We start from the raw sequence: 21727 nt of genomic DNA on the forward strand, positions 1-21727 counted from the left end.
ATGTATGTATGTATGTATGTATGTATGTATGTATGTATGTATGTATGTATGTATGTATGTATGTATGTATGTATGTATGTATGTATGTATGTATGTATGTATGTATGTATGTATGTATGTATGTATGTATGTATGTATGTATGTATGTATGTATGTATGTATGTATGTATGTATGTATGTATGTTTTTTAAAAAAATTGTTTATTTGATTACGCTGATAGCTCCTTAAATTATAACTTTTTTTTGATAAATAAGCTAGATAATAAACTAGAATAATTTAAATAAAATTTTTTAAAATTTGAATTCTATCTTATTATTTTAATTATTATGTTTTACTGTAATCATTATTAACAATCTTTTGTTAAAACTATTTTCGTTATTCAAAATTTAAACGTTCAAACTATTAGTAACCATAGAAACTCAGCTATGTTTGACTGCAAAAGCGGTCCACTGGTTCTGGTGTTGACGACACAACTTCTTCTTCGCTCGCATCCTTGTGTTCTTGCACGTGTTCTTGATAAGCTGAGCGAACACAGTTGGATTACTGCGATTGACAAAGTTCCTTTGGTGAACGTTGACTTTATACATATAAATACCATTCGAAGTTTGTAGTATATCAACATAAGATGTTCAAACTTCAGAGATTATTCAACTACCAGGTAAAATCCATTGTTCTATTATGGGTTGCAGCGTTTCACGACGTCTGTCAGGCATTTACATTAGATAGCAGTGTCTGGAATGATGCTCTGTAGCCCCAAAAAGCCAATGACCCTACCTCCAGTGACCACTATGATATTTGCGGTGAACTTTTTGTCTAGTTAATCGGGTCATCTACAGAATTGCCGTTCTTGTCTTAGCCTCCAATTTGTAAAGGATTTTCTTCTAAATGCTGCTTACAAGTTTCTCACACAAGTTGCATCAGTCTCTAAGAGTTTTTCTGGAGATGCGAAAATCTTAAGTGATTTGTACCTGTGTAAAATCAAAGCACCACCTATACGGTAGCAAAACTAGAGTATTTAAAGGCAGATTACTTCTTTCAAAAAATGAATGAAGGCTCCTAGCTTGACTAAAATTGTCAGCATTTAAATGTCTGCACCATTCATCTTGATTTTGTCTATATTTGGTTTAATTAGAATGCCATGTTGCAGATTGAACATTTTACAATTTTGGCTACTAATACTATTTTTTTGTTTCTTTCGAAATTTGCCACGCTTATGTTAATCCTTACCATAGATATACGTAAACTTGCTTTTAAATTTTCTAAGCTCCACAGTGACCCAGATTAAGTTAAAAGCGGCAAAAATTACCTAACTGTTAAATACATGTACAATAAACATATGCTACACATCAAAATATGGGTTTTTGGGGTCAAGGAATTTGGGGTCAAGGAATTAGAAACTAATTACCCGTATAACGCACATGTACGCGGTAAACGCGCTTAGAGGACTTCAAAATTTGTAAATATTATCTTTAGTGAAAAATTTAGCTTCCATCGTTTGCGTACGCGTTAAATATACGCGAATTTGCTAAATGTGCGCAGACGCGTTACAAAGCGCGTTATGAATCTTTAAAGCAAAGAAAAAAAAAAAAAAGCATTTTCAGTCTCTTCTTTTTTACACAACGCTGACGTCTCTTTTTTTATATTGCAGGTGACGAAGTCTACAAAAGTGGCAACTAGAACATTTAGAATTTTTCCAAGAGTTAATTTAATACATACATAACTTTGAACAAAAGAGGTACAATTGCTGTGCTAAACTTCTTGCTTTGACTTAGTAAATTTATGGCTATCAAATCTTTGCTTGTAAGTACTTTGACTTGAAGCTCCATAAAATCCAATTTTCACATATAAAATTCCATTCATCTCAACTTTATAACTTTCATTTAAATCAATCATTATTGCTGTCATTATTATTTGCTGTCATTTCAGTAAATTGAACACCTTCAAGATAACATTTCAGCTTTTCTTCTCCAAGCTTATTAAGACTAGAATATATTTTTATATTGTAAGAAAAGGCTGAGTTTCTCAACATTTTGTATTATAAATCACTTAAATCAGTTTGCGTTTTTAGAGCAAGAGCCTCCTCCAGTTTTACAGTTGTTTGAGTCAAGGAATCAATATTTCTTCTTTTCTGAGAGACATCAACAAATTTAGAATTTCTTTTCCAAATATAAGTTAAATGCTGCTTTAGCACTCTTTGATGCAGCAAGGGATAGAGCTACATGGTGTTCATTATCTAAATCTTTTACTTCTTTCACAAAGATCTCCCCATTCCTTAATTGGCCTAGGATAAGATAACACATTTTTAACAGATGATATTTTATCCTAGCCAATTATTTTCGTACTTTAAAAAGTTTTCATAGTTTTTACAATATTTTCAAAGCTTATTTTTCATTTCACGAAAAAAAAATCTCAACCATTCTATTTATCTATTTAGCTCACCTAGTTTATCTTTAGGAATTATTTCGTAAATTCGATAAGTATTTCAGGAAATACTTTGTTATTTGCTTCAAACTCGCGAATTTTAAAAAATAGATCCATCCTTTTCATTTCACTTTTAAAGCTTAATTTCTTTATAACCAAATATTATTATGATTCTCTAATTTTCAAAATTAAAAGTAAATACCAAGTTGTGCATTATTACACAAACGTCCGAAAACTGTTTTTAAATCGAAAAAGAGAGCGGTGGATGTTACATTTGACAAAACTATTCATGAATCTATTTAAAATATCTCCTTAAAGAGCAGGAGGTTGCAGCAAATGCTGCAGGGTTTATTTGGCTATAATTTAGTGGTTTTGTTTCACTAAATATGAACGTGGAAATTTTTTTAAGCTGGCACTTATGTTTAAAATTGAGCATTAAAATGTTAATTTTCAAAAGAAAAATTAAAAAGAACTTGTTTTTTAAATCTAAAAAAAAAGCAAATAAATTTTTAATATCTTAGCATTCAGTACTTTAAGAAAAATAATAATAAAGTTTTGTAAGGAGGTGGAAAATCAGGTTGCTTACAAGATAAATATACCTTAAATTTTTATAATTTTATTGTGATAAGTTTAAGTTTTTCCACATATATCCCTTTAAAATTAACCATTAAAAATATCTATGGAATTCTTTAAAGTTTATTTTAAATTAAAAAGTAGTTTACTTTAACATTTTAAGTCTAAAAACGATAAAGTTTTCACCTTTTTTTTTTCGGACTTTTTGCCGTTTTTAGATTTAATCTGGGTCCTACTGTGCGTTCTAATGAAACTCAACCGGCCGGTATAAAATCTAGTGTGACCCAAACCTGTCACTAAAGTAGCTATAACTATCACCTGATACAGCAAGTTTACCAACTAATAGCTAAGAGTATAGCTTTCTTTACTAAAGCCTGCTTATTGATTACTATTCATCTAGCTCATACGTAAGGCATCTGTGGGTTTTCCTATAAAAAATAATTTCTGCAACTGTTGAGCTTATTAAAGATTTTTTATAAATAAATTTATGACTTAAAGTGATATTTACTGTAGTACTAAGAATTATTGTAAGTACAACAATAAATTTTGATTAACTCTCTACAAATGCCATTTTAATATAATGATTCGATTTTGTGAAAGAATCAACATGCTACCTACTAAAAAAAAATAAACAGTAAAACAAATTTAGATCACAAAATCCACCGACAGTAAATTCTTCTATAATATAGTGTGATAGGGTAGCAAGAAACTGTTATCACTCAAACTTGGTTTGTAAGGCTAAAATCAGCAAGTAAATAGAGCAGTAAAAGAAGGTAATCAAACATAAAATTTGGTTCAACTTGCAAACGTCTATATTTAATTACAGCATCAAATACATTCCTTTTATACATGTTTCTTTTAAACCTATTGCACTCTTAGACAAAAAGTCCCTTCAAAACCTTGAAAAATCATACCATATTTTGTGATCTGATGTAAACTGATAGGGAGCACACATGCATGTAGTATCGAGTAAATGTCTGTTAAATCTATCAAGTCTTTACAAATTTTATATTAAAAAGAAAAAGCTTTTTTTTTAGTATGACTCTTTGTGTTCTTAGAAAGTTGATGTACACATTTATCCTGGGTAGACCTACCTTGTAGAAATTTATCAAATTTAGACCATGAATCAGTGGTGGAAAAATGATTCTTTGACCAACCAGGCACATAACATTTGATACCATTATGAAATATTTCAAAATAGACATTAGAGATTGGAGCTCACTTTTTTTTTATTGATAAACTTATTCTTTATATTGATTAATGTGATTGAATTTTTGTTTCTGATGTTGCTTGAAGGTTGTAAAGTTTCCATATTTAAATACTTTTTTAAAATATATTATCAGTTGTATAATGTCTAGAAATCTTTTTTCTTCAAATAATGCTGTATGCATTCTTAAATATGTATAGAGTACATATAAGGTTGGTAAAAATTTATTAGGCAGTTGAAAAGACTGATAATGTAAAAGGTAGGTAGTAAGCTAACTTAATGTTATTGATGTATGTGATGATGTATATACATATAATAATGTAAAAAAGTATATAATATAATAAAATCTTTGAAACAAAAGTAAATTCTTTTTATACCTAATTAATATTGTTATAATTTATAATTTAGACTCAAGTATACTTAATTAAATGATTAAGTGGGATGATGTTATCAGTTGTGTTAAAGCAATTGCCTTTGCATGCAATAAATTTTACTGATAAACTACTAAGAGTTACTCATCTTAATCGCTTAGTTGCTCACAAGTTCTCTGTTTCTACTGTGGAAAATGGGAGAACACAATGGTCTTACACAAGGCCAAGAAACACTCACATGCACATGGACCTTAAAAAGCACTTAATTGATGGAAAATTTTATCGCAATCAAAAAAAAAGTGGAAGAGGTGAAGATGGGCGTATTAAAATCCGGCACATTGGAGGAGGTCACCAAAGGAATTTACGAATTGTGGATTTAGTACGTGTACCACTTTTAAAAGATGAACCATCCAAAGTTATTAAAGATCGTATATTACAAATTGGATATGATCCATTTCGTACAGCAAATATTGCATTGGTAGCTGGAAATGGAAGCAATAAAACAAAGTTAATCATATGTCCTTATTTAGCAAAGGTTGGTGATATATTAACAGCTTCACGTGAGAAACCTGAGTCATTAGCTAGAATGATCCCTGGTGATGCATATCCATTAGAACATTTACCAATTGGTACAATGGTTCACAATATTGAATTAGTTCCTGGTGAAGGTGCTAAGTATGCACGTGCTGCTGGAATGTATGCTACAATTGTTCAAAAAACTCCTGAGAATAAAGTTGTTCTTAAATTCAATAGTAGTGCTCGTAAGGAGGCTGTTGTAGACATGAAATGCTTAGCTGTGATAGGAAGAGTTTCAAATATTGATAAAAAGAATGAAGTTATTGGAAAAGCAGGTAGGAATAGGTGGCTGAATCGTCGACCTAGAGGACAGACTGGAAAAGATCGATGGCACCATAGAAAGAAAGTTCGATAATCATTATGTTTAATAAAAAGGTTTCAAAACATCTTTTTGTGTTTTTAATTATATGAAACCATTCGAAATATGGTGTGTATGTTCTTTGGTCTTTTTAATGACCATACTCTCTAAAAACATTAGGCAGACAAAAAGTAGATAAAAACATTAAGCATAGTAATCTTAGTATGTAATTGCAACTTTATACATGTATAATTAGTACAGAAATGTATTAATAAGCAAAATTTATTTCTTATTTTTTCCAAATGATGAATGTATCATCAAGTCCAAAACAATGTTTTTTAGATATTAGACTAATATATAAATTTTCACCAATTGACCAAATAAATTTTTAATAAATATTTTAAATAATAAATATTTTTGTTGCAATGACTATTAGCTTTTTTATTTGCTTTTTATTTACTTTTTATTTACTTTTATTTACTTTAAGATTTTAATTGTTGCTACCACTTTAATGATGTGTTTCAAAATCATTTTATTTATTTTTTATTGTTTAGTTTTAATAAATTTTTTAACATTTAAATTATATCCTTTTTCTGATCATTTTTTGTACATTTATATCTTTGATTTCTTTAGATGTTTTTTAAGTATAATAATAAATAAACATATATCACAAAATCATCAAATATATATCTATAATATGTTTATGAGAAATAATTTATGCAAATTTTAAAGTGTTTTGGAAGTTTATTTCAGAAAATAAGATAAGTAATTTGTTTAATGTTCATTTAGTTTTATCATGAACTAGAAAAATGCCTCAAAATTGGATGTTGATGCTCGGACAAATTTTGTTTATATATTGTAAATTTTTAAAAGTAGAAGGTTAGTTATATTTAATGATAATTATAAATTTTTATTCAACCTAAATTATGCTTAGATTTTATTATGTATGATTTGTTCTGTATTTTTTTCTTCTTTTTTTAGCCATGCGAACTTTAGAACTAGATGGTATAACATCTTGTAATAAAGAAGATGAATGGTATAAGTATCCAAAGATAAATGCCGGTTTGTTTAATCTGTTTGCTTCTTCCTCAATTATTATGGAATCGAAGGAAAAAAGTTTTTCTATTGTAACTCTTAATCAGTAAGAAATATTTTATATTTTTCTATAAATTATAAGAAATCATCTTAATTTGTATAACAGGTAAAATTTTTAAATAGGCACTTTAAAAAATTTTTTATTAAATAAACATAGACTAGTTTGAGAAGAAATTATTCATTTATCTTTTTATAAAAGATAAATATAGCACAATGTGGCTACTTACTTTTTATTTTGTGGAGTTGAATATTCTATTGTTAAATTACTTCATTTATAAATATACTAATTTCATTTATAAATATACTAATTTTATTTATAAATATACTAATTTTATTTATAAGTATACTAATTTTATTTATAAGTATACTAATTTTATTTATAAATATACTAATTTCATTTATAAATATACTAATTTCATTTATAAATATACTAGTTTTATAAGCAATTAAATATAACAATAAAACATATAAATGAAGCATTTGCATCATTTTGTTTTGTATAGCACTTTTCAGTTCAAAAAAAGCTTGATATTTTTATTTTGATATTCTGTTATTTAAATATTTATTAGTTATTTAAAAATAGTTGTGAAAAATTTTGGTGAAAATAAGTTACAATAAGTAGTTTTATTAAATCATTTTAATTCAATATTTTCTCTTTAACTTTATTTTGAGTTGTTTGTTTAGAACTGGAAATGTGACATGGTTTAACCCAAAAGCAATTTGGACTTCTTTGTTGGAGTCAAGAGGGGGTAGCAAGCTGGAACAAAAAATATCTCCTTTTGATGATTTTATCTTCAAGCTCCAGTTTAAAGATAATAAGCCTGGGGAAACTAAAATTGAAACTCGTTTTTTGGGTAAGTTTAGGATCTGTAATGCATAATGTTAAAAAGGCAATTTTTATTTTTTACTTTAATAGTTATGTGAACTAAACAAGTTTCAAGGGCTGAACAATCAAATATTGTTGATTTAGTTCTTTTCTAATTGTTTTAAAAAAAATCTAAAATGTCTATAAAAGCATAGGTTTAGTTTTATCATCAAAGTTGTTTGTTAACTTGTTTATACTTTTTTTACAAACTAAATTACATCATGCAGATTTAATGTGTTAATGTCTTTTTATTTTAAGTGCTTAAGTGTTTTTTTTAAATGTTAAACAGCTGTACTAAATTTTTCTGTTTTCCATCCGTTAGTAATGGATATTCAGAATATTGGATACTTCATAATTGGCTGTCTACTATTTAGATTTGCAAAAAGTTTAAGCAGGTATTTTTTTGCATTTATAATACTGTGGTAAAATTTTTATTTAATGCAAAGTTCAATAGAAAGAATTTTCAGGAAGCATCTTTTTTTACTGCTTGGGTTCTTACAGTGTTATGACATCTGGTTCTTTCCATTTTCTTCTTTGCCACCCTCCTCTATCCAACACCACTCCTTATCACATCTATCTATGAAGAATTGTATTTAAGTTGTCAAATACACACTTACATTACATTAAATTGCTTTTTTTTATTACTTTATTTTATAGAAAAAAAGTAGAAATTTTTATTGAATTTTAACTAAGATTTAATTTTTTTTTTTTTTAAATTTAAAACAAAGAAAAAATGCTTCAAGTTTTATTTTAAAATTATTCTAACAAAACACTAAATTTGTATTTGCTTTGAATTTATTTTTGAAGTAATCTTAATCTTTACAAGAATATTTTATGTTTTTTGCATATAAAGTTGAACAAGATCCACATAAAAGTTGTAAGTTGCTATGGATGCATTGTAAGTTATGGAATACCAATCTGTTGTGTGGTTTACTTTCTAGGAGTACAATTTTCCATTATGCATCAGGAGCTACTGCTGGGGTTCTACTAACTTGGTGTTTTGTTTTGTTTGTAATCTACAAGTTCATGCCAATGAAGGTATTCTATGAGATTGACAAAAATCTACAAAATTAAATTGATCAGCATTAAAAGCTGTTTGCTGTTTTGATAACACAATATCAGAGTTCAAAATAACAATTTGAAAACAGTATTTTTCTTAATTAGCAAAAATAGGCCAATATTGCACAGCGAGACAAAATTGAGTTTTTTGTGCCAAAGTTGTTTCATCAATTTCTGTCATTAAATTTTTATAATGTAAAAATATAAACAATAAAAAAGTAATATTAAGCCCCTATCTGTTGTATATATTGTTGAAATTTTAAAATCTATATAAAAAGTAAAATTATAAAACAAAAATATGTTAAAAAAAGATTTCATTTTTGTTCTTAAAATTAAAGAGTTTAGCAACACCATGAGGAAATTTTTTTGTATTAATAAAAGTTTTTCTATTGAATGAAATAACTAGATATACATAAAAATGACTTTTCATGACATCATTATTAGTCTTCATTTGTAAATCTTTATGCAAATAATGTTCTCTATAACATTAAAATTCTTCTTGAGTTTTTTTTAATAAGTTGACCCATTGGCAAAACTAGACTTTATATTAATTCTGGTCCATGAATTAAGATCTTGTGAAGTCTCCAAGCCATTTGATGCCATGGTTATACAAGCAGGAGTAGGGCTTTGGGTTTCTAGATAAAGTAAGCAAAACTTGCTGAATTTCAAATCCACTTGATTTACAAATTAGGATTATGTACAACTTTACAATTAGTTTTATACAAAAAATTTTTTTGCATTTCTGGCTATTAACTGAAAATTAAATATTTGTTATAATTTTATTATGCTAAAAACTAACAAAAATTTTCAATTGCATATTCATATACTTTGAACAATAAATTTACAAAAGCAAAAACTTAGAGAATATTGAAGGAAAGTTTATCTAATACCAAAAATGACAAAGTTTTATATCTACTGATATATAAAAATTATAAGGTTGTAACTAAAAGTTATCAAAATTATCTACTGATATGTAAAACCTAAGGTTTACACTTACACTAAACTACTTCAACTAAAAAAAAAAAAAAATCATACAAAGCATGTAAATTTTAAAGCAATAATATTGTTAGAAAGTCAATGATTTTAAAAATGTTATGAAACACTCATCATGTTAAAAATGTTATGAAACACTCATCAAATTCATGTGTCAATAACAAAATAAAGTAATATTTTAATTGATATGTAATGTTTATTTTTAAAATTATTTTTGCTAATGAACAGGTTTTGATTATTTTTAAAATTATTTTTGCTAATGACAAGTTTTCAGCATGTAATGTTGAAAATGATTTTTGGGTATTTTAGCACAACTCCATCCCATTTAAATGTTAATGCTATGTTAATACATGTACATTTTTAGATATACATAGATCTTTACAGATGAGAAACATAAAAACAGTTGGAAATTCTGAAATATACAACAATTACATCAGTATTTTTAAAAGAGCTAAGAGACCACAATGAAAAGAAAAGTTTTTTAAAATGAAGTTTTTAAAATGAGTTTTACTTATCACTTCCTTTCTCACTGATTACATCTGTTTAACAAGCTCAAGTTCACTTATCAATTTCAGAAAATTATATTAAGAGTTTTTTAACAAGACAAATGCTATTGGAATTTCTTTGAAAATTTATCACAGTAATAAACTAATTTGTTGAGGTTTTATGAAGATTTTGTTCAACTTAACTGAAGGCCTTTAAGTGAAGGTTTTATATATTCATTTTAAGCAACATTAATTTAGTTGTTGGTGAGAAAATTCATTCTCTTCAACTTTTATCTTGGGAAATTTAGCCAAAACTTCATATTCAAGATTTTAGCATCTAAGTTTTTTTTACCCTCTTCTTTTTTCTGCAAAACTTGGTCTATAGGCAAATAAAGGTCTATAAAGAAGGTACCAGATAGAGATCACAAAGTTTGATATTTAAGATTTGCACCAAAAAACTTCAAAATATTTTCAACATTTTGAAGTTTTGTTAGGATTTATTTTTATCAATCTGTTAAAATTTCATCTTACAATATTCTCAATTTTATCTTATAATATTCTCAATTTTATCTTACAGTATTCCTATTTTTGTAGAAATATTTGACAGGGCTGATAGTAACAATTAGTGGTGCTGGAGTTTACTTTACACAAAAGATTTTGGACAATGCATTTTACTTAGTTAAAATGTACCCATTTCATGTTTTGACAGTTAGTGCTGTATCTGGTATGTAAATTTTTGAGTGAAAGTAAAAATGTATAATTTTATAGTTTTATAGAACAAACAATATTCATTACTTCTAATTCGTTTAGCAATTTTTTTTTTTTTTTTTTTTTTTTTTTTTTGGGGGGGGGGGGTCCTAAGGATATTAATGGTAGTGTTAAAAGTCATTTGCATGTTCTAATGTCTTTGTAATGTTCTAATGTCATGTAATAATTTCAGCACTGATAGCCATTGCAATTCTTTATTATTATGGTCCACCATCTAATGACCGTGCATTGAATCTGATACAATGGTTTCTCCAGTTGTCTGCAATATATCTCGTTTACCAGAGCAGTTACTGTAAAAAAGTTTCTATTACATTTGTAACAATCTTGATTAGTACTCATTTTGTGAATCTGCAGTCGTTTCTGCACATAGTATTTAGTAAAATGTGAGATTTTTTTTTTTTTTTTGTATATAACTTAAAATGCTGTGTGCTTACTAGTTTTTATTATCTTATTATTTTTTATTGCAATGTTATTTAGTTTTTTCTCTTACTCTATGGTGTAATTGCATAATCATTGTATATTATTATTACATTATTACAATTATTATATTATCTTTTTCAATAAGAAAAGTTAAAAAAAGCCTTCAATGTAGTTAATAATTTACAATTATTTCTTTTGTAGCATACCAAAAAAATATAAATACTTGCTGCATAGAATTCCAAAGAAACGCTTTCTTACATTAGAAGAATATGAAGCACAAGCTATTTTTGAAACACAGAAGTCATTGAAAGAGTTGAGAGAGTTCTGTTCAAGTCCAAATTGCAATACCTGGGATTTTGTGACCAAACTTAAACAGCCAAAAAGGTATTGCATAATTAAAATTCTTTTTTGTCTTTATTTCTTTTTTAAATAATGCTCATAAAGAAGATAACTTGGCAAATTTTTAAAACTTTGTGGAGTATTCCTCTTTAAGATTCTTCTGTATTCATAAATTTCAAGAAAAAATGTTATTACATTAATTTTTCAAGAAAATTACATTAGTGTAGACTTTTAGCACCATAGCAGAAGTTTAAGTTTAGATAGTGCTGTTAGATAATTCTATTAGATACAGCTGCTTGATGCTGGGAGCTTTTAATGCAGCATCCACCTTTTTACCTTTTTTTTTTTTTAACAAAATATTGATATTTTTTTGACAAATCTTTAACCAGTAGTTTTATGTAAGTAATTTAATGAGCTAAAATTGTCAAAAAATATCATTTTGATATTATGTTTATTGCATATTCTTACTGCAGGTTCGCTGAGTTTGTAAAATCTGGTGATCACATAGCAATGGAAGAGTTGGATGCATATGATAATAATGATGAAATAGATAATGAAATAGATGATAGAATAGACTCTAGTAACAGATTTATGGAAAAAGGTCTCATAAAAAAGGAAGCCAGATGCTCTCCAACATTTTTAGCAACTTCATGTTTTCTGAAAGAAGCAAATCTGCAAACATTAAGCAAAAGTTCAATAGCAAAAAATAACAATGCTTTTAGAAATGACATTGCCCAGAGCCTTACTAATGGTGATAGTGACAATTCTATTGATGGTAATGAAATTTCTTGGATAAGTGAAAAATCTACTGTTTCAGATCTTTGATTCCTAACATTTTTATTGTTTACATTTTTCAAATTTTTATTTTATGTATGTGTGTGTCATATATACACACGCACACACATTGTCTTAAGTTATTGTTTGATCAGTATTGTTTATTATGTATGAAACAGTATATTCTATATAGCTTACTTCCTTATAAAAGGGCTAAAATAAAGATATATTGTATACATGTGTGTACACATACTCTCTCTCTCACACACACACACACACACACACACACACACACACACACCTACACACATTAGAGTGGTGCTTACTATAGTCTAAAAACAAATTGCATAGGGACTTAACCTGCTTCACATGTGCCTATGCTGAAAGAAATAATAACTAAAGTTTGGCTAAAATCAGATGAGAGTTGTAGAGTTTGCTGGTTTGAAACAGGCATTTCAAATATTTACACTGTGAAATCTTAATTGTTATTATCAAGTGTTCTAAAATCTGAATTAATACTTCCCAAATCTTCCTGTGATCCCTGGCAATTTACAGAAAAAATTGCTTTTGACGTTCATTCTGGTTATATCATTTGGTTATATTCATTCTGGTTATATTATTGGTTCTACATTTTTGTAAGTTTTTAATTTCAATATTTTTGGTAGTGAATCATTTTAGACTTTGTGTCTCTATTAGCACTCTCATCGAAGAAGATAAAGGTTGATTTTTAGTTGACTCCATCAACTCTTTTCTTTGAAGACCATGAGTATCATCACCTGATAAATGGAACAGTTGATCCATAGCAAAAGTGGTTGTTAAGTCTTTAACATCAATGCAAAAAGTGTAAATTTGTCAAGTCTGGTTATCTATATAGCTATATCAAATAATGGGGACTGTAGTTTATTTAATATCTTCTGACAGAGTTGCAGTGACAAAAAAGTATTCTAGAAGGTTTTAGAACGTTTTGCAGTTTCCAAATAGTTCCAGAACTTAATTTTATTAAAAATAACCATGTTCATATTGGACAGTATTAAATTTTGCATCATCCAAATTTCCAGAATCTAAAATGTGGGGGCCACTTTAACAAATGACTCTGTATTTATAGAATACTATATTCCATTAAATTATTTGTTATTCTCATTTATGTTCCGATTCTATGAAGATGAATAAAAATGTTTTGAACGAAGTGTTCTAAGTGTTCTATTGCTTTTGAAGTGTTCCAAGTTTATTTTGAGGAATATTGGTATATTGGATACAACCAGTTTCCACTGTTTCCACTGTTTTCAGGTGACTTTTAAGATGTTTAATAAATTTGATTTTTAGTTTCTTTTTAGCATTTATTTGAAGAGAAATTATTGTTGCTACTAAGATGTCTCTGGTTTCGAGTTTTAGTTCATGTAGCTATGCCAAAAACAAAATGAATTTCAATTGAATTCGATGTTGTTTTTTATAATTGCTTAACATTAAATTAGAAAAAACCAAATTTGAGTTGAATTTAAATCATCGAGTTGAACACTAAAATTGACAAAATAATGTCAAAAAAACTAAAACTGATAAGATTACAGTCAACTTCATTTAAAAATAAGAAGATAGTATCAATCAGCATACCTAATAGACGTCTTAACGCACCTGAAATACCAGCGGAATTTAATTACTGCAACTACTATCAATTAGACAGGACGGGTTACAATCGATGAAAATAATAAAATTGGATACTTAACGGCTGAAAGACACTTTCACAGAGTGAAGAGTCCAAATATGATGTTTTTGGTTCCAAGCGAACAATCTTCGTTCCAAAATCAGTAGGGTAGTGAATATCTAGTGACATGTCAAATACGCTGGTGGTTCTTTGGTGTTTTGTGGCACGTTGTTGGCAATTTTTTTTAGTAAAAGGAATAATAAAATTAAAAAAACAAAATCGTGATATTCTAAAAAATCAAATATTTGCCATCAATGACTGAATCATTGTGAGGAAGACTTTGTTTTTTTCCTACAAGATAATGACCATAGCTAACTTTTTCTAGCTCTGCATGAAAGGTTGCTTTAAAAAATAATCAGCTAAGGGGTTTTCTGTGGGCGCTACAGTTCTCTAATCTGAACCCAATCGAGCTCTTGTGGAATTTCAAGTAAAAGTTACAAGTAAATTTGATGATAGATAAATTAAAATCCTTATCAGATATTTAATATTTCGTGTTATGTTAAGAATTTTCAATTTAATTGGTGTGGAAGTAGTTCCTAGTGGAAGCAGCATATTTACTTAAGTAATCTTGAAGTTACTTTTAATATTTAATTTGTTCTCATTTTTTCTTGAAAATATATTTTTTAAATTGCAGCTTAAAAAAAAAATTAAACATGAGATGCTAATGAAAAGTCTTCGTGTATTATTTACGCGCTACATATTTACTAATACTACAATAGTGACAATGGATCCGTTTTCTAAACAACTTGATAAAGTCAATCTTCCTGGAATTACAAATCTGCTTGATGATGTCGTAGTTGGGCTGTGTAACATTTTCATTAAAAAAGGATTCGAAATTAGAGTTGTCGGTGGTGCTGTTAGAGATGTACTTTTAGGCAATCCGGCCAAAGATATTGACCTGTCTACAACTGCTACACCCCAACAAATGGTTGAAGTTTTTTCTGAAAATAAAATCAGGTTCATCGAGACTGGACTAGAGCACGGCACATTAACCGCCCATTACCAAGACCGAGATTTTCAAGTGACCACTTTGCGTTATGATGTTGAAACAGACGGACGTCATGCAAAAGTTGAATTTACAAATGACTGGAAACTCGACGCTGAACGACGTGATCTAACCTTTAATAGCATGAGTATGGATATAAACGCGGTACTATACGATTATTTTAACGGAGAAAACGACTTAAATCTCGGCAAGGTAAACCAAGGTCCATACTTTCCTGTGAAAAACTATTTCTGAATTTGCAATTTAGGTTAAATTTATAGCAGTAGATTAGTGTTTCTTTAGGTTCGCTTTGTTGGTGAAGCTGAAAAACGTATCCGAGAAGACTATTTACGAATATTACGTTATTTCCGTTTTTACGGTCGAATCGCTCCTAATATTAACAACCACGATGAGGAAACGTTAGCTGTAATCAAAGAGCTATCGGGGGGATTGAAGAATTTAGCCGTTGAAAGGGTTTGGTTAGAAGTTAGCAAAATCCTTACTGGTCGTTTCGCGCCTCACCTTCTCTTATTGATGCAGCAACTTAATGTCACAGAAAATATTGGTAGGTCTCATTAGGTATTATTTTTAAACAAATGTTTTGAGGGTTATCACAACGCATCTTTTCGTTTTCGGTATCAAAATTTGAATCTTTCTTTGCGTTGTTGTTCAAGAGCTTTCATTTCTATTGTGATAAAGTGGTTGTACTACAAGACTAGTCAAAGTTATTTCTTAATATTTTTGATGAGTCAAATAAGGTTGAAACCAACTTTGTTCTTTTTCGCATGTACTATTATAATGTTCAGATGCTGAAGCATAAGGCACATTGTCAACGCTCCATGGAAATGTGGAAAATAAATATATGAAAACACTGCACCAAAATTGCAGTTGTAGTTACCATAATCTTTAGTTACCAAAATTTTAACCTTACGCTATGTGATATGTAAATGGTCAGCAGTCCGTCAAGAAAACAAGATGTTTTTGAAATTTCAATAAAAAAATTTCATCCCTTTCTATATAAAGTTCTTGAGATAAATTGGAATGTATGATGCAGATGTATTAGAAAGATAGATTTCAACAAAGGCAACTTTTTTTAAAAAAAAAAAAAAAAGAGTAGAAACATGTTTATTGCTTTTAAAATGTTTATCAAGTGTATAAATTGTTGTAAATTGTCATAGATTATAATGGGTTCAAATCAATTCATAAAAGTGTTTAGATGTTTGGCTGTTTTTTTTTTTTTTATTAGTCTTCGTTTAATTCAAGTTTTTTCGTCATTGTTCGGTGTATTGTCAGTAAGTTATGAGTTAGTTTGATTTTCAGGTTTTCCAACAATCCGTGAAGACAGTTTGCAGTTATTCGAAGAGGTTTGGAGTCATACTCGAAACGTGGATGTCTCGCCTATTACACTTCTTGTTACATTTTTTGAGAATGAAAAATCTATGAATGAATTTGCGACTAAATGGAAATTATCCAATAAAGAGCGCATTCTGGGCTTGTTTATTATTTCCCATCGATCTCTACGTGCCCACTCGGAAAAATGTCCATTAAAACCTTACCAAGATTTAATTGTTTCAAGTTCGAACAGTGTAGATTTCTCAGTGCGAGAACGAGTTCGTCAATTGATGTTCTATCATGGAAAAATTACCGAAAGTTTGGAATTAGATAAGTGGACTATCCCCAAATTTCCAATAACCGGCCTAGACTTAAGAGCTCAAGGTATAAAACCGGGTCCAGAGATTGGAAGAGTTTTAAAAAAACTTAGAAAAATTTGGATGAACAGTTATTATAGTGATTCGAAAGATGATCTTCTTAGAAAGATTCCTGAAATATCAAGACCAAAATGAATAACAAAATTTATTAGAAAAGATAAATTTTTATCTATAAATAAAAAATATGTAATTAAAAAAATACTAACAAAAAGAAAAAAAAAAGCTGATTTTAAGCTTGTTACATTTTAAACATAAGAACTCGGTTGCCAATAATTCATGAAAATAATTAAAGTTATATCTGAAACCAAGAAGTATGATTGAATTTTATCTATTTGGAAGCAGATGCTTTGGCTTGTAAAAAAATGCCGTAGGTAAACAGTTTCAGTACTTGGTATTTCTTCGTTCGATTAAATGTGCCCCTAATGACAATATATTCATATGAATTTTTATGGTTATCACTTTTTCTGCATTCCTCAATTACCCATCATCGGCCATTTCTGTACACTGGCTAAAAAAGTAATGAATTTTTGATTCAAGTAAACGGTTCATATAAAAATACAATTACGATATAAATATGGTTTACTTGCTAACTAAAAGTTGAAATTTTTCTTTCACGTTTCAGTTTAATCATTTAAAATACTATAAAGTATAATACATACAAAAATATAATATAAACTGTAATACGTAGTAAATAGTGACAAAACTAATATAGACTATAAACTTATTTCCAATTGAAAATTTGAAACTTTTATAAGAATTGCAGGTATTAAAATTAATTACCACTATACAGCGCTCCACAACCACACTAAAAATATAAAAAGCTACTTGTTTTGATCTTAAACTAAAACCTTAAAATAACATGTATAAAGCATATGAAGTTTACTTTAATGTTTGTTTATGAGATGCAAACTTTTGGATGCTAAAATAATTTTTAAGGTGACTTTCTTAGGATGTTAAAAAAGTATGTTTTGGTAAAAAGTTTGAGCGTTTTTACATAATCAGACCACTACTCATAGCTGTCCAAAATGTTCAGGATGTGCTAATATGCAATTTATAGAACGCATTGGGAGGAAATTGGTTGCTTTAATTTGCATTTTATTTTGAATAATTTTTCCAAACCAGACTCGTTTAGTAACTATTAGTGTGCTCTATATTGCTTTAAACAATGCGCTGTTGAATAATAAGTTTTAGCATCCTATTCGACATACTGACTTTTTAATTGGATAAAGCATGAGAGATTAGCTTGATTATGATTTGCTAAAAATAGATTGTATTTAGCTTAAAGTATTGAAAATAGGAGAAGAGCTGTGAACAGGCTCTAAACACCCAGTATTGCAAAATTTTATTGAAACAAAAGATTTGATTCTGGTTTTCTTAAAAGATTTCTTTATAAAGAGTTATATACAACTATCATCGTAGATGCAATTGTTTTAAATGATAAATCTTCTCAGGTTAATTTTAATATATTCTCTGATTGGATGGAAATTTAATGAAAATTATTTTTTTATCATTTTCTGTGTGTTTTCATGCAAGTATTGACGCGAAAAAATTGAAGCAAAAAAAATGGGACAAAAAAAATTAGAGTAAAAAAAGTTGTTGTAAAAAAAATTGAAAAAATATGGAGTAGTACTGTAGAAAAATAATTTAGATCTGTCTGTATGAATGGTACCCTATGCATGGTGGAATGCGTAAAATTGTTGAGTCAAATATTAGGAGCAGACTTGTTACTATTGAAATACTATCTGAGTAACCTCAGGAGAAGCAAGAATGTGAAGTATTCTCGTGAACATTTCACCATAAAAGAATGGTATTAGGAGACAGCTGTACTTTTCCGCCCTTCTTACATTTCTTCTATAAAAAGAAGTTATGGCTCCAAAAGAAGCCCCCCTCAAGAGGACCCTTTTTCTGTAGGTTTTTTTTATGTTTTGATTTTGTTTTTAGATGAAAACAACTTTTTTGTTTCTGTTAAATATTGATTATTTTATTGTTTTATAACCTCTATGTACATCCACTAAATTTTATTTTGGATGTCTACCAAGAAAAAGGTTCTGCATCAGAATAAGGTTCTGTAACCCATTCTTAATAAATAAGTCTTTGAAAATTATTTATAAAAGATGTGTCACGGTATATCTTTTAGTATAAAAAGATCCTTAATAGTTACCACTTAGATGTTGTTGATAGCGTCCACAAGAGGCCAACATAGGTTGTTAAAAATATTAAACATGGTGGTCAAGAAAGTATTAACGTTAAGCATGACAGTTCGAGGAGGAATCGCAACTTTAAGTTTATAGTTAAAAGAGCGGTGACTTTTGCTTTAAGAAATTTCTATTAGAATAATTTTGGTATTTTTTTAAATTTGACATCTTGCAAAGAAACCATTCCAATAAAATTCATTAAAATTTTTTTTTGTAGATTTCTTTTTAGTAATTTCTGTTAACAATTGTTTTGAGTTATAAGAACTTAGAGAAAAATGACACTTCTCACGATTATTGCTCATAGTATCAATTTTCATGGATATACAAACAGTTTTTGCCTAAAGAGAGACAACTTGCGTCATATTTTTATTTGCTTAACTTTGATAACGAAGTATTTTTTTACTTTTCCAAAAAAAACAAATAAGTTGATGTTATTGACTACAGAGAGGATCGAGGATCGAAAATGAAAGTTAAGTAAAAAGTTTGTAATTTTTTTATTTTAAAAGCTCTTTCGTAAGTCTAATGTTTTTTTTGCTCAGCAACAGAGTGGGCCAGCGAAACTTTAGACAGATTGAGTATTTAAAAAAGTTCAGGTAGCAATTGATCAGAATTATTCTAAAATAACAATTTAAAATCTCGAAATTTAAAAACCTTTTTTGTGTGCTTGAAAGTGACACACACATCTCTTTAGTTAAGTGAAAAGTTATGTATGTAAAGTGAAAGTGGTATACATATATATCTCTCTAGATAAGTGAAAGTGAAAGTGATATACACATGTCTCACTAGACGAAGCTTTTGATAACAAACTATTTGATAACAAAAATCAAAAGATTCTTTTTATTATCTATGCTAATTAGATTTATGCGATGGATTTGTAAATAATATACAAATATAAACCTTTTGATAACAAACCTTTAGATAACGAAAATCAAAAGGTTCCTTTTTATTATTTATGCTAATTAGATATATGCAATGGATTTGTATGTAATATACAAATATATTATCTAAAAAGATAATTTAGGGGGCAATTTATAATTTCCTGGAGAATGATTTTGATGCCATACTTTTGACTGCATACGCACCCTAAAGGAGCGCTATCATCGGGTAGAAAGGAGAATAAACCTTTAAGTCGTCAATTTTCTAGCGCAATCTTCCTCAGTGATCAATATGGAAGCCATTTCAACAAGGTTAATGTTAGGAGAGATGAAAAAAGAAAATATTAAGCTTACCATTGAAACTCTTGCTGAAATCTGGTTCAGTCGACCAACTTCCTTTTCTTCAATTTGTTAAGGGCGAAAATTGGAGATTTACAGAGAATCCAACTTCACCACCATACTTGATCGTTTTCTTCCACCACCGATCCCTCTTTCACAATTGCTTCAAAGAAGAACTTTAAGTTACGAACACATCGGACAACAAAAATCACAAATTACCTAAAGTAAAAAAAAAAAAAAGATTTTAAATCAGGTGCAGAAGTATGATTCATTTGTTTAAGTTGAAGACTGAAGTTGGTGTTGATGTTTATAACAAAACCATTTTTTGTAATAAAACTATATAATTTTAATCTTTTTTGAGAGATATTTTTCTCACAAAATTTCAAATATTTTAACTTCAAAAACTAATTTTAAATCTCGATATTTTGCTTTGATTCATAGGCATGGCCGCCGAGAGGGGAGGGGGGGGGGGACAGGACGGAGAAGATTTCCGGGGCCCCGTGTGTGTACAAATAATTTTTTAAAGTAACTTTTAAAAAATTCAAATAGTTTTGACTTTTAAAAGATTTAATTCTTTGTGTATAGGCACTATTCAAAAATGTTAAATTTACTTTAAAAACAATTTATAAGTTTTATAAATTTTGGACAAAAAAACTCAAACGCCCAATTTTTAAAAACGTCAGGAAAATCTTAGAGATGTCAGTATAACTAATTCATTTATTACTCAGTAATTTTATTGAAAGTTTATTCAAATTTTATCCAGTTCCAAATTTTATCCAATTTTATAAATTATTTAACAACTTAGAACAAGTTCAGCTGGTAAAAGATTTCAAATTTAAAACAGAACGTTCATTAAGAGGACATAGTGATATGATAGAGATATAAACGATTTTACTTCTAGGCACAATTTTTTTATTTAACGAGCATCAACCAACTCGAACAATCTTCCTTGTGACCAAGTTAATTTAGTTAATCTAAATGGATTCAAGGAAAAAATTGACAAATGGCTAGAGAAAAATTAAACATAGAATAGGCTGTCAAAGTGTGGAAACACACCCGCTAGCTTTGCCAGTTACAGCTTTTACCACTACTACTACTAACATTAAATTCCTAACTCTAGAATTAAGCCATGTTAGAAATTTTTTGTTCTTTGACAACTCGAGATCTGATTTTATAAATAAAAATAAAAAAGTTTTTAATGATGGAAGTAGGAATTTCTGAAGTATCAGTTATCCCAATAATCTTCATAGTTGTTAAAGTTAAGGTCTAGGGTTTTGGTTTGGCTTGGCTTGGGGGTATGTTTGGGTATAGGGTAAAGTTAGGTTAGCGGAATAGCTTAAAGGTTAGAATAAATTTTTATTATACACAATAGTGGTATTATATAATGCGGAGCTTTTACCCTCGCGAGATTATTTTCTAAATTAATGAGTTGATGAACCGAAATTACAATGACATTTAATTGCAAAGTAACTTCTTTCAGAGTTTTCGATTTTCATCAAGGAAGCTATTTCATTTTTATACTGAAATATGGTGTGGCTTTCTATAAACCAGTTTGAGAGAATAAAACTTAAAAACCCAAAAAAAGTTTTTCTTCAATCTAGGTTCCATATTGAATGTTTTATGGACTTCTGTAAACAAATGCTTGAATCACGAACGGCCTCTACTTAATGGATAAGTTCTC

General features: G+C 28.5%; 2 protein-coding genes across 4 annotated transcripts; both read left to right on the forward strand.

Annotated features, from left to right (window-relative positions):
* Positions 1 to 6077: 6077 nt before the first annotated feature.
* LOC145190372 (nuclear envelope integral membrane protein 1a-like) lies at positions 6078 to 13531 on the forward strand. 3 transcript variants are annotated; one of them, XR_016453147.1, is made up of 10 exons: positions 6078 to 6325; positions 6428 to 6587; positions 7226 to 7395; positions 7729 to 7801; positions 8348 to 8444; positions 10538 to 10667; positions 10884 to 11094; positions 11333 to 11515; positions 11944 to 12487; positions 12647 to 13430. XR_016453147.1 is itself a non-coding variant. In XM_090089732.1 (10 exons), the coding sequence occupies exons 1-10, from the start codon at positions 6256 to 6258 to the stop codon at positions 13412 to 13414; spliced, it is 1404 nt and encodes a 467-aa protein (XP_089945858.1). In that variant the 5' UTR covers positions 6195 to 6255; the 3' UTR covers positions 13415 to 13531. The 3 variants fall into 3 exon arrangements, 2 of the variants coding, with proteins under 2 accessions (XP_089945857.1, XP_089945858.1); XM_090089732.1 differs by having other exon boundaries at positions 6195 to 6325; positions 11944 to 12245; positions 13407 to 13531; XM_090089731.1 differs by having other exon boundaries at positions 11944 to 12720.
* A 943-nt stretch (positions 13532 to 14474) lies between these two features.
* Positions 14475 to 16870, forward strand: LOC145190374 (CCA tRNA nucleotidyltransferase 1, mitochondrial-like). The gene is made up of 3 exons (XM_080067217.2): positions 14475 to 15141; positions 15232 to 15493; positions 16249 to 16870. The coding sequence occupies exons 1-3, from the start codon at positions 14602 to 14604 to the stop codon at positions 16770 to 16772; spliced, it is 1326 nt and encodes a 441-aa protein (XP_079923343.2). The 5' UTR covers positions 14475 to 14601; the 3' UTR covers positions 16773 to 16870.
* The last annotated feature ends 4857 nt before the right edge of the window (positions 16871 to 21727 follow it).

This window comes from Hydra viridissima, unplaced genomic scaffold, assembly GCF_058129835.1.
Source record: "Hydra viridissima isolate aposymbiotic clone 2 unplaced genomic scaffold, HvirCarnegie_v1 scaffold_6, whole genome shotgun sequence".
Taxonomy (NCBI): Eukaryota; Metazoa; Cnidaria; class Hydrozoa; order Anthoathecata; family Hydridae; genus Hydra; species Hydra viridissima.

Bases quoted from the DNA above. Each gene is read 5' to 3' on its own strand.
- LOC145190372 (XM_090089731.1), top strand. From the start codon at position 6,256: ATGCCTCAAAATTGGATGTTGATGCTCGGACAAATTTTGTTTATATAT. The intron at 6,588-7,225 runs GTAAGAAATATT...TTGTTTGTTTAG, and splicing joins TCTATTGTAACTCTTAATCA to AACTGGAAATGTGACATGGT. The intron at 8,445-10,537 runs GTATTCTATGAG...CTATTTTTGTAG, and splicing joins ACAAGTTCATGCCAATGAAG to AAATATTTGACAGGGCTGAT.
- LOC145190374 (XM_080067217.2), top strand. From the start codon at position 14,602: ATGCTAATGAAAAGTCTTCGTGTATTATTTACGCGCTACATATTTACT. The intron at 15,142-15,231 runs GTAAACCAAGGT...GTGTTTCTTTAG, and splicing joins ACGACTTAAATCTCGGCAAG to GTTCGCTTTGTTGGTGAAGC. The intron at 15,494-16,248 runs GTAGGTCTCATT...TTTGATTTTCAG, and splicing joins TAATGTCACAGAAAATATTG to GTTTTCCAACAATCCGTGAA.